At 41.6% G+C, this 12,913-nt stretch overlaps 1 protein-coding gene across 4 annotated transcripts in view; it reads right to left on the reverse strand.

The window, feature by feature from the left end:
- The window catches only part of MDN1 (midasin AAA ATPase 1), a 181,298-nt gene that overhangs the window by 128,909 nt on the left and 39,476 nt on the right, over positions 1-12,913 (reverse strand). For 3 of the 4 annotated variants that reach the window (XM_058435398.1, XM_058435400.1, XM_032155328.2), the window contains exons 10-15: positions 11,854-12,047; positions 10,923-11,004; positions 6,702-6,797; positions 4,733-4,845; positions 2,701-2,849; positions 1,706-1,766 (exon numbers count right to left, since the gene is read on the reverse strand). In XM_058435398.1, coding sequence (XP_058291381.1) covers positions 1,706-1,766; positions 2,701-2,849; positions 4,733-4,845; positions 6,702-6,797; positions 10,923-11,004; positions 11,854-12,047 — 695 coding nt within the window. The remainder of the gene's footprint in view (positions 1-1,705; positions 1,767-2,700; positions 2,850-4,732; positions 4,846-6,701; positions 6,798-10,922; positions 11,005-11,853; positions 12,048-12,913) is intronic. The other variant, XM_058435399.1, reaches the window with a different exon arrangement.

Here is a 12,913-nt window from a genome sequence, read left to right on the forward strand (position 1 = left end):
TGTTCAGTTAGTACAAGATCAATGCCATTTATGTTAGGACTACTTAATGGTATGAAATTACTAAAGACATACAGATACAGAATAGAGAGAAATAGACTAGGCATGGTGGCTCATGCCTGTAGTCCCAGCTACTGGGTAGGCTGAGGCAGGAGGATTGCTTAAACCCAGGAGTTCAAGGCTGTGCTAAGCCATGATCATACCACTGCACTCCAGCCTTGGTGACAGAACGAGACCCTGCCTCCCAAAAAAACAAAATAAGAATTAAGAGGCCGGGTACAGTGGCTCACACCTGTAATCCCAGCAATTTGGGAGGCCGAGGTGCATGGATCACGAGGTCAAGAGATGGAGACCATCCTGGCAAACATGGTAAAACCCTGTCTCTACTAAAAATACAAAAATTAGCTGGGCGTGGTGGCGTGTGCCTGTAGTCCCAACTACTCAGGAGACTGAGGCAGAAGAATCAGCTGAACCTGGGAGCCGGAGGTTGCAGTGAGCAGAGATCGCGCCACTGCACACCAGCCTGGTGATAGAGCAAGACTCTGTCTCAAAAAAAATAATAAATAAATAAAGATAAATATATAAGGCAGTATAGACATGTCTGCTTAAATGAAAAATCATATATATTAATAAGAACAGATTGCCAAGTTCCTCAACCAACTAAACGTAAGTAAAATAAAACCAAGGTAGAAAGGCTGGAGTGCAGTGGCACAATCTCAGCTAACTCCAGCCTCTTGCCTCCCAGATTCAAGCAATTCTCCCACCTCAGCCTCCCTAGTAGCTGGGACTATAAGCGCACACCACCACCCCCAACTAATTTTCATATTTTTTGGTAGAGATGGGATTTCATCATGTTGGCCAGGCTGGTCTCGAACTCCTGACCTCAAGTGATTCACCCATCTAGGCCTCCCAAAGTGCTGGGATTACAGGTGTGAGCCACCACGCCTGGCCCAGAACTTACACTTTAGATCAACTGTACTGTATACACAAACATTAATTGATTACATACTTGCCTGCTTTTTCTCCTTCTTCCATCATATGACCTTTGAGAACAAGGGCCTCAAGTGTTCATTAAAATGAAGAGAAACATCTACACACCCATGAGCTCCTCAATAAATTCAAATAAATACCTTGCTGTGGTTGGGGGGTAAGGTGCAATCTTGCTCAAGGTACCTTAGAGGGACTAAGATGAGCAATGTCCCACCACAAATCTTACTCAAAGCACCGTACACACTGATGGTGGGACCCTGAGGAAACTAAAATAAGCAACTCACACCTTAAATCTTACTCAAGGGAGTTTACCCTTTTTCCTGCACACACACAAGACCAGAAAAATGACTGACCCTTCACCTTAGCTTCATTGCTATACTAAAAATCATACCCATGCTGAGACATGGGACACATGAAGAAGCATGTTATCAAACTGTTCAAGTGCCAGAAGTTCCCCGCCTCTACATGCTTAAATATCACTTCCTTCCCACTTTAGCCCCTTAAAATTACTTTTCTGTCTTAGTGGGGCCAGCCACAGAATTCTCTCTTTTGTGTCCCTGCTACCCTGCCAAAAGCTCTAATAAAGCTTTATCTGAGAAAACTCTTTTTCTATTGCATCGAGCACCCTAGAACCTGTGGTTGTAACACTAAGAAAACAGTATTTCTTACCTCAAGCAATAAACACAAAAACAAGAAAAAAATTTTGAGCCACACTTACCCTCCAAGCAAGTCTGCAGTATCACTTTGTTGATTCATATTGACAACCCTCAAGCGGTGGCCTTTTATAAAGAAAGTGCAAAAGTGTTACTCCAAAAACTTAAAGACTGATAATATCCAGTGTGCTCCTTAAGGCTGTGGGAATATGGCATAGGGCTTTATTTTTTGAGACAGAGTCTTGTTCTGTCAACCAGGGTGGAGTGCAATGGTCCCATCATGGCTCACTGCAGCCTCAACTTCCTGGGCTCAAGTGATCCTTCTGTCTCAGCCTCTCGAGCACCTGGGACTACAGGCGTATACCACCAGACTTGGCTAATTTTTGTATTTTTTTGTAGAGACAGGGTCTCATGATGTTGCCAGGCTGGTCTTGAACTCCCAGGCTCAAGCAATCCTCCTACCTCAGGCTCCCAAAGTGCTAGGATTACAGGCATGAGCCACTGCGCCCAGCAATAAGGTAAATTTTCAAATGTGCATTTGCTCTGAATCATGAGAGCCCAGAAGTTGGAGACCGACCTAGGCAACACAGTGAGACCTCGTCTTTACAAAAACCGTAAAAAATTAGCCAGGCGTGGTGGCACACGCCTGTAGTCTCAGCTATCTGGGAGACTCAGGTAGGAAGATCACTTGAGCCTGGGAGGTCAAGGCTGCAGTGATCTGTGAGCTCGCCACTGCACTCCAGCCTGAGCAACAGTGCAACCCTGTCTCAAAAAGAATAAAAACAAAAAGAAGAAATAAGGTATAATGCAATATGTAGAATATAATCCCTTATCTGTTTTGAAATAAAATCTATACGTGTATGTATTTGCATAAGCATAGATTGGAAATGAAATAATTTAATAATAATCTATTAACAGTAGTTATTTCCAGGCAGAGATTACATGGGGGGTGCTGGCACTTTTTAAACTCTGTGGTCTTTGGATTTAGTATTTTTAAAAAAGGAAAAAAAGCAGTCAGTGTGAAATGTCTGGGGGCAGATTTATTTTGTCTAGGGATTACCTGTAATGTGAGCCAAGTATTGGACGGTAGAGGTTTTGCCAGTCCCAGTCTCTCCCACTAGCAACACAGGCTCCCCTTTGCTGACACACACTGCAAGCTGCTCAATGAGAACAGAGGACGGCCGTGTAGCAGCAAAAGTGAACTTCTCCCTGGGAAGGAGAAAAAAGAGTTTAAAAACCACGCTGCAAACTTCTCCTAGTTTTGCTCTGGGAAACCAGATATTCCAGATTCAACAAACAAGGATGAGAAAACAGCTCACAGTAACGGTCCTCAAGCTATACCAGATAGTCTTACAACATATGAAAATTACAGAATTTAGTTGCTCTGCAAACACTGAATACTCACACATCTGATACCATGCTAGGCTCTGGAGATTAAAAAGATCAGTAAGACAAGACTATCCGTACCAGTTAGCTCATCTTGGACAAATTACTTAATGTGTCTTAGCCTCAGTTTCCTCACCTGTAAGATGTGGGTAACAACAGTACCTAGTTGTAATAGGTTAATAATCTTTCCCCAAACTCATGTCTACCCAGATCCTATGAATGTGACCTTATTTCAAAATAGGGTCTTTGAAGAAATTTAATCAAATTAAGATAAGGTCATATTGCATTAAGGTGGGTCTTGAATCCAATGACTGGTGTCCGTATAAGAGGAAAATTTGGTGACATAGAAATACACACACAAGGCAGAGCATGGTGGCACACGCCTGTAACCCCAACACTTTGGGGGGCCGAAGCTGGCAGATCACAAGGTCAGGAGTTCAAGACCAGCCTGGCCAATATGGTGAAACCCCATCTCTACTAAAAATACAAAAATTACCCGGGCATGGTGGTGGATGCCTGCAGTCCCAGCTACTCGGGAGGCTGAGGCAGGAGAATCACTTGAACCCCGGAGGCAGAGGTTGCAGTGAGCTGAGATCACACCACTGCACTCCAGCCTGGGCAACAGAGCAAGACTCCATCTCAAAAAAAAAGAAAAAAGAAAAGAAAAAAATACACACACAAGGAAGAAGGGCCACGTGACAACAGAAACAGAACTTAGAGTGATACAACTACAAGCCAAGGAACACCAAGGACTGCTGGGAGCCAAACAAACCAGGAAGAGGCCAGGCACCGTGGCTCAGGCCTGTAATCCCAGCACTTTGGGAGGTCAAGGCAGGTGGATCACCTGAGGTCAGGAGTTCAAGACCAACCGGGCCAAGATGGTGAAACCCTGTCTCTACTAAAAATACAAAAATTAGCTGGGCATGGTGGTGCACGCCTGTAATCCCAGCTATTCAGGAGGCTGAGGCAGGAGAATCGCTTGAACCAGGCAGCCGGAGGTTGCTGTGGACCAAGATCGCATCACTGTACTCCAGCCTAGGCAACCGAGTGAGACTCTGTCTTAAAAAGAAAAAAAAAAGAAAAGAAAGAAAGAAATCAGGAAGAGGCAAGAAAGCATTCTCCCCTAGAGCCTTCAGAGGGAGAAGCATGGCCCCGATGAAACCTTGATTTTACACTTCCAGCCTCCAGGACTGTGAAAGAATAATGTCTATTGTTTAAAACCACCAAGTTTATGAAAAATTTGTTATGGCAGCCCTAGGATACTAATATATTAATTCACAGAATTATTACAATCACTACATGAGAAAATATGTAAAATTACAAAGTCAGACATGTAATAAGTATTTAATGTTACCTCGATCTCAGAATCTTATATAACCCCAGCCTTCCAGGAATTTACAGACTAATGTTAGACATAAGCCTGACTTCCAACTGAGGCATACTTCACTAAATACACTGCAGTGAATAAAATCAATAATTAATCTTTGGTAGTGCCAAATCTCTAATGACTTTCATCGTCTCTTTCACCTATTAATATCTAATTTCACAGAACATACTTTGGGAAAACACTGCTCCTTCCCATATAGCATACTACAGATATCACAGTTCAGACATGTGTTTTGCACAAAGATAAGAGGCTGAGCTAGACCTTCTATCAAGTTTCTGGAAACCCCACAGTTGGCAGCTTAGTTTAGAGCCCTACTTACCTCTGTATGTGAACAGCCTCACTTTGTTTCCGTAGAAGCCGCACTCGACCCACTTGCAAATCTAGCTCATTGATCACAATTTCTGGTTTATAAAGTTGACAAAAGAATTCAGCCTGTAGAAGGTAAGATTTCACCTGAGTAAAAATCCACATGCTTTTGGAATATTTCCTCATCCAGAGGCTTATTTTGGCCCTCAAATTAGCACTCTACAAAGAATCATTCTCTACTTCCCAGATAGTTGAGTTGGCTTTTCATAAAGAAATTTCTTTTTTCATTTTCCAAACTTCTAATATTATGTTTTTCACAACATTTATCATGTTTCCCTAAAATGGTACTTTTCAAATAAGCCCTACCTATATATGGAGTGAACACACTGATATATCCAACAGTAAGTCTACACCTAAAAGGTAAGAAAAAAAAAAATCAGAGAAATCTTTCTCTAGCTATGCTCTCCTCTGCTTTAAATTTCTAACATAATGTAGGAAATCATGGTACATCTGACTACAGCCAAAGCAAAAAGAGCTGTGGCAGATGCTCCTGGATGTCTACCCAACAGCCATTCTTCTCTTCTCCAAAGAACACAGATTTTGTTCAGGTTTGGGGCAGGAGTGAAAGAAGCAAACTGCTCTGGGAAAAGTGAGCCCTTCCACAACAAGAGAAGATGAATATTGGTGGAATGAATGTTCATGGTGGTTTCATTCTTCTTTCTTATGATTAATATATGTATCATTTAAGTCCCTTTCAGTAGGACGTTCTATGACCTCCAGCCAAAACCATCACAACTATTTCAGAAGCCTTATAAAAATCTCTACTACTGTAATTCCTGACATAAGATCTTTTAGAGTCATTATTCATGTGAGAATGTCAGATATCTGCTTCAAGATGAGCCCAGACATTTTTCCAGACACCAATGCCACTGCCGAAAGGATCCCTCCTCCCAAAATACGTATTTTGACATAAAATAAGAATGGCAAAACATTAACAATGTCAGCAATGAAACAAAGTAGTGAGTATACAGGTATTCATTGGTACTACTCTTTGCAATTTTTTTTTTTTGTTTGGTTGGTTTTTATCAAAGAAAGAGTCTGGATCCGTCACCCACGTTGGAGTGCAGTGGCACAATCTTGGCTCATTGCAACCTCTGCCTCCTGGGTTCAAGTGATTCTCCTGCTTCAGCCTCCCAAGTAGCTGGAATTACAGGCATGTGCCACCACACCCAGCTAATTTATTGTATTTTTTTTTAGTAGAGACAGGGTTTCACAGTGTTGGCCAGGCTGGTCTTAAACTCCCGACCTCAGGTGATCCACCCACCTCCGCCTCCCAAAATCCTGGGATTACAGGTGTGAGCCACCACGTTCAGTCTCTTGCCAACTTTTCTAATAAGCGAAAATAATAAAAAAGATGGAAAAACTCTGCATTAAGTTATAGACAAAGGTATTACTAAAACATAGTTACAGTCCTGAGTCTATTACCTACAAAATAAAATAAATGCTCACTAAAACACTGAAGACACAGGACATGAGGAAGCTCCCTTTAAGAATGTGGAACATGGCCATGCACAGTGGCTCATGCTTGTAATCCCAGCACTTAGGAAGGCAGAGGCGGGTGGATCACCTGAGGTCAGGAGGTCGAGACCAGCCTGACCAACATGGAGAAACCCCATCTCTACTAAAAATACAAAATTAGCTGGGTGTGGTGGCACATGCCTATAATCCCAGCTACTCGGGAGGCTGAGGCAGGAAAATCGCTTGAACCCGGGAGGCGGAGGTTGCGGTGAGCCAAGATGGCGCCATTGCACTCGCGCCATTTGGGAGTTGTATGCCCACGAGAGGCCGCAATAAAAGCACCAACTTTTACAAAAGAGGCACCACTGCAAAAGCTGTTCCAGCTAAGGACTAGAGACCAGAAAGCAAGCAAGCAAAAAATCCCAGGCTCCTTTCAACAGGGAAGTAAAAAACAGCACACATACCTTTTTTCTAGAAATGTTCAATTTGCTTCCAATAACTTCTGCCATTTTCAGTTTGCTTGTATGCTCAGAAAGCATTGCTGTGAAACAGTCTAGGGCCTATTAAAATAACCAAGGTAAACGCTGACTGATTTTTAAAATAATATATTAATCACAGAACATCATTTTCCTGGCCACAAGAGGGAGAAACACAAAATCCAGCAGGAACATTTCTCTAAAAATGAAGGGAATGCAAATAAGCACCAACCCAGGACTAAGGACCTGACCATAACGGAAAGACAGGACACCAACAAATATAAATAATTGACTACTGAAATACTTGCCAAATAAAAAAAACAAACAACAACACACCCCACTTTGTAAATCCTAGCTTCAGGCAAAGAAGAGCAATTAGTGTTGACCATTGGGTACATGGTTCAAGGAGAACTGACTCATATAGTGCTGAGGTAATATCAAAAGACTGCTTTCTAACCGCAAGGAAAACACTAGGTGTGCAATACCTCATGGTCATTATCTTAACCTAGGACTTAATCTTAGCAACTACCAGTGAGCCAACCAGTTATGTCTTCTGATGTGATGAAATATAAAATACCACCAAAAATGGATTGTACCCCAAAAACGTTAAACTTGAATTCATCAAGCATTTTTTGTATTTTCTATTTACAGAAAATATGAAAGATAAAACAAGGTAAAGGACACCCATAGTGTGGAATTGAAACCACCTTTGCAAAGATTATGACAGAGCAATCTAACATGGCTGACTCCATCTTACTTCTAAGCCTCACAGGCTGGCCATCTTCACTCATTCCTAGGCATAGGCCAAGCTAACCATAGTAGGAATTTAGTTTATAGTTTAACTTGGAAGCAAGGATGATAATAGTCCCTCCCTAAAACTAACCCCCTCTTTGCTTAGGGACTGAAACCTAATGAAAGACCACAAGATTAAGATTATGGTAGGGGCCTGAATTCTGCTAAAAGGTAGGTGTAGTTTCTATAATCCCTTAGTGCTCAGTAGTCATGTGGCCAGAGGTCACAAGACTTGTGACTTCCCCAGCTGCTCCTGTAGATAACACCAATATCGTAGAAACTAAAATTGGCCTTTTGAGGTGATTTTCAGATTTTTGCATTCTGGCAACTAACTAACCCCACCTGACTCAGTCACCCCACCCAGAAGTAGACTCAGTATACAAGATCATTTTCCACATCCCTATGAGTTCATCCCCAACCAATCAGCAGCACCTATTCCCTAGTACCCTGCCCACCAAATTATCCATAAAAACCCTAGCTTCTGAGTTATCAGGGAGATTGATTTGAGTAACAATTCCATTTCCCATATGGCTAGCCTAGTATTCATTAAGCTCTCTTGAAGACTGCTTTGAGTACTAATAAAACTGGTCTCCCATACAGCGGGCTCTGCATGAATTACTCTATTGCAATTCCCGTCATGATAAATTGTCTCTGTCTAGGCAGCAGGCAAGGTGAACCCACTGGGCAGTTACAATCTGATCTATTTTTTCATCCTTTTTAAAAGTATTTTATATTTTTGTCCTGACAGTTGAAATACTCAGAATACAACATTTAATATACAGCATTGTCTCAACTAATAAAAAAAAAAAAGAGAGAGAAAATAGGCCCCCAATACTGCAAACTGCTTTTGTCTCAGTGGTAGAGTTAGTAGTTAAGTTTCTTCCATCATCGTTTCTATTGTTTTTTAACAAGAAGAATCTAGTCCTTTTAAAATTAAAATATATTTTAAAGCCGTAATTCTAAGTAAAGTCAGTTTACAAGATGCAAAAAGACCCAAATAATGGCACCCCTAAAATTCAGTAATAAGCAGGGAAACTTACACCCAGAAATGTAAAGTTACGAACATCAATATTAAAAATATAGGATTTACTACTGTAACACAGTTATCCCTATGTATTCCTGGGGGATTGATTCCAGGACCTCTCACGGAAACCAAAATCTGAAGATGCTCAAGTCCCTTATATAAAATGGCATAGGGTGACCAGGCACGGTGGCTCACGCCTGTAATCCCAGCACTTTGGGAGGCTGAGGTGGGTGGATCATGAGGTCAGGAGACCGAGATCATCCTGGCTAACACGGTGAAACCCCATCTCTACTAAAAATGCAAAAAAAAAAATAGCTGGGCGTGGTGGTGGGTGCCTGTAGTCCCAGTTACTCGGGAGGCTGAGGCAGGAGAATGGTGGGAACCTGGGAGGTGGAGCTTGCAGTGAGCTGAGATCACACCACTGCACTCCAGCCTGGGTAACAGAGAGAGACTCCATCTCAAAACAAATAAATAAATTAAATAAATAAATAAATAAAAAAGGCATAGGGCCCATGTCAGTATGTAGAAAAGTAAGCCAAAGAAAAAAAGTTTTACAGGTGTAGAATCTGCATATAATCTATGCACAACCTCTTTATTTTATTTAGAACTCTAGATTATTTATAATACCTAATACAATGTAAATGCTATGTAAATAGTTATTACACTGTATTGTCTAGGGAATAATCACAAGGAAAAAAGTCTATACATGTTCAATACAATCATCATTTCTCCCCTGAAATATCTTATTTATTTACTTGCTTTTTACTGTCCACCTTAAGGACAGGAATGGAATATTTTAGATCCAAGTTTGGTTGACTCCACAGACATAGAGCCCACAGAAACAGAGGGCTCTTCCTCTGAACAAATTTGATTGTAAATATTTTTGAGGAAAAAAAAATTTTCTCAATGTCCTTAGAGAAATTACAATTTAGTTCTAACAAGAAAATATAGGTGGAGTTGTTAAATTAACTGTAACATAAATTATAGTGGAGCTGATATCTGATAAAGGTATTTGGTCTGCATGGAATAAGTGGAGAAAAGAGCTGGACAAAAACAATTTGCCAGTTCTCAAAAGAATATACCCTACTCATTTGAAACGGCTGGTCTCAAATTCAGTAGAAATATATTTTAGAGTAGAAGATAACAATTCCTCTGGTTACCATACTATAGTTTAAAAGAGTTACTTCTAAAAGAACATCCAACTCCTTTTGTTCTTATTCCACCTTTACCACTATGATTTGGTCTTCTGTAATAATATCCACTAGAATGGTTAAGTCCTGTGCACATACATGCTCCCATCATAGATACTAACAATGGATGAATTAGTCAGAAGAGTCTACCACCCTCATTAGAAACCCATCCTGGATTTATGGTGTCTTACAAAGAGGTTCAGTCAACCAACATCAGCCAGCCCTACTGAGAAAAGTAGAGGGATCAGATAGTTACAAATTTATCAAACAGACTAAGAAATTATATACAGGAGGCCGGGCGCGGTGGCTCACGCTTGTAATCCCAGCACTTTGGGAGGCCGAGGCGGGCGGATCACGAGGTCAGGAGATCGAGACCACGGTGAAACCCCGTCTCTACTAAAAATACAAAAAAATTAGCCGGGCGTGGTGGCGGGCGCCTGTAGTCCCAGCTACTCGGAGAGGCTGAGGCAGGAGAATGGCGTGAACCCGGGAGGCGGAGCTTGCAGTGAGCCGAGATTGCGCCACTGCACTCCAGCCTGGGTGACAGAGCGAGACTCCGTCTCAAAAAAAAAAAGAAATTATATACAGGAACAAACATTGCTTTATTATTACCCGGGAGTTTCTTTCATTTTACCTTTAATTTCACTATCTGTTTTACTCTATATCAAACTATACTTCTTCTGAAATTAATAATAATTTGTTTCAAAAACCACAAAACATGTATTACATTCAATTAGCTTTAATGCCACATTAGTTGAGTTTTAACTAGCTAAGAAAAACAAACCAGGCTGGGTGCAGTGGCTCACACCTGTAATCCCAACACTTTGGGAGGCCGAGGCGGATGGATCACTTGAGGTCAGGAGATCGAGACCAGCCTGGTCAACATGGTGAAACCCCGTCTCTACTAAAAATACAAAAATTAGCCAGGGGTGGTGGCAGGTGCCTGTAATCCCAGCTACTCGGGAGGCTGAGGCAGGAGAATCGCTTGAACCCAGAAGGCGGAGGCTGCAGTGAGCTGAGATCACGCCATTGCACTCCAGCCTCAGCGACAAGAGCGAGAGACCTCCTCTCAAAAAAAAGGAATAACAAACCATACTTGGAAAAAAGAAAAAAGTCTAATGGCAATCAAAAGACAGAAAATAACAACGGAAGTCAACAGCCTTACAGAACCAAGACAAAAAAGACTGGAAAACTATATCTTACCTCTTGAAAAATATTTAATGATGCTGATAAAGATGAACTGTCAAAGCTATGGGCAATCCTATTACACCAATTCAGCAGATCCCTTTAAAAAAAAAGAAAAGAAAAAACAAAGAAAAGACCACAGGCCAAAGACATCAAAGGCATCAGAATTTATTGACCCACTTAAGTCTGGGCATACCTGATAACTCTCTTCTTCTGACAATGCTTACATAAAAGGTATTTGGGAAACCAGTAAGTAAGGGTTCCCAGTCCTTCCCCTCTTTGTATTTGTGTGTAAAATTTAAAAACAAAACAAAAACAGTTCCCAATCTTCACCCATTCCAGGAAGTGACCTATCAACTCGTTACTCTGCCATCCATGCCAGACAAGGTAGCAGGAAAGAAAGGAGGGGAGCAACCAAATCAGATCAGAATGAGGAGATGCCCATTTCCTTTTTTTTTTTTTTTTTTTTTTTTGAGACAGAGTCTCACTCTGTTGCCCAGGCTGGAGTGCAGTGGCGTGATCTCGGCTCACTGCAACCTCCACCTGGGTTCAGGTAATTCTCTGCCTCAGCCTCCCAGTAGCTGGGATTACAGGCACCTGCCACTGCACTGGGCTAATTTTTGTACTTTTTTTTTTTTTTAGTAGAGATGGGGTTTCACCATGTTGGCCAGGATGGTCTTGAACTCCTGACCTCGTGATCCGCCCGCCTCAGCCTCCCAAAGTGCTGGGATTACAGGCGTGAGCCACTGCACCCAGCCAAAGCAACCTATAATTTCAAAACCTGACTACTTACTTCTAGCTGGTAAGAACCTTGAACCTAGGAGGCGGAGGTTGGAGTGAGCCAAGACTGCACCACTGCACACTAGCCTGGGTAACAGAGCGGCAATCTGTCTCACAAAAAAAAAAAAAGAAAGAAAGAAAGAAAAGAAAAAATTGTTTAGTTCAGTACCTTAGAGATAATTCTCTTCCCTCAAGGGTTGGTCTTTTGTTTTCTCTTCTGGCTTCTGAAACTTCTTCAGGTGCCTGTTCACATCCAACAGAACTATCACTCCAAGAGTGATGTTTCTCTCCAGTAAGTTGGATATAAATGTCAAGCAGGTGATCAACCACTGCCAATAGGCTAGGATATCTGCTCTGAAGAATCTGACAGAGGGAAAAAAAAAAAGAAAATTTAACAGCCAGCATGGTAATTTTTAAAAGCACACAAACTACTGTTGAAACTGGTCAGCCAAAAAATGGATTTCTCTATGAAATTTTTTCACTGGAGGACGGTAGCTCACACTTGTAATCCCAACACTTTGAGAAGCCAAGGCAGAGGAATTGCTTGAATTCAGGAGTTTGAGATCAACTTGGGCAACATGGTGAAACCTCATCTCTACAAAAAATACAAACATGGGCATGGTGGCATGTGCCTGTAGTCCCAGGTACTCAGGAGGCTGAGCAGGGAGGATCATCTGAGTCTGGGAGGTTAAGGCTGCAGTGAGCAGTGATCATGCCTAGGTGACAGAACAAGACCCTGTCTCAAAAAAAGTAAATAAATAAAACATAAAAATAAAAATGAAATGAAATTTGTCAACTTTACCAAAAATAAGAACTTCCCCCTTACTCACTCCTGCTCCCACCCACCTATTTCACTCAATCATGATGATTTTCTTCCTACTCAGAACTCAGTTATCTGGCAATCCCACCATCTATAATACAGTTTCGGGGGTAGAAGTCATGTTAAAAGGTTCTCCAAGTAACCAAAATATAAGCAACCAACTCCATAAGGAATTTATTCATTAAAGAATTCTTAAATTACTATTTAATTTCAAACACAGCTCTGGTAAGGCCATTATGTAATTTCTCAATGAAAAGCATGTAAAAGAAGCAGGGTACAGTGGATCACACCTGTAATCCCAGCATTTTGGGAGGCTGATGTGGGCAGATTGCCTGAGTCCAAGAGTTCGAGACAAGCCTGGGCAACACGGTGAAAACCCGTCTCTACAAAAAATTTGCTGGGCGGGGTG

This window comes from Hylobates moloch, unplaced genomic scaffold, assembly GCF_009828535.3.
Source record: "Hylobates moloch isolate HMO894 unplaced genomic scaffold, HMol_V3 SCAFFOLD_2, whole genome shotgun sequence".
Classification (NCBI taxonomy): domain Eukaryota; kingdom Metazoa; phylum Chordata; class Mammalia; order Primates; family Hylobatidae; genus Hylobates; species Hylobates moloch.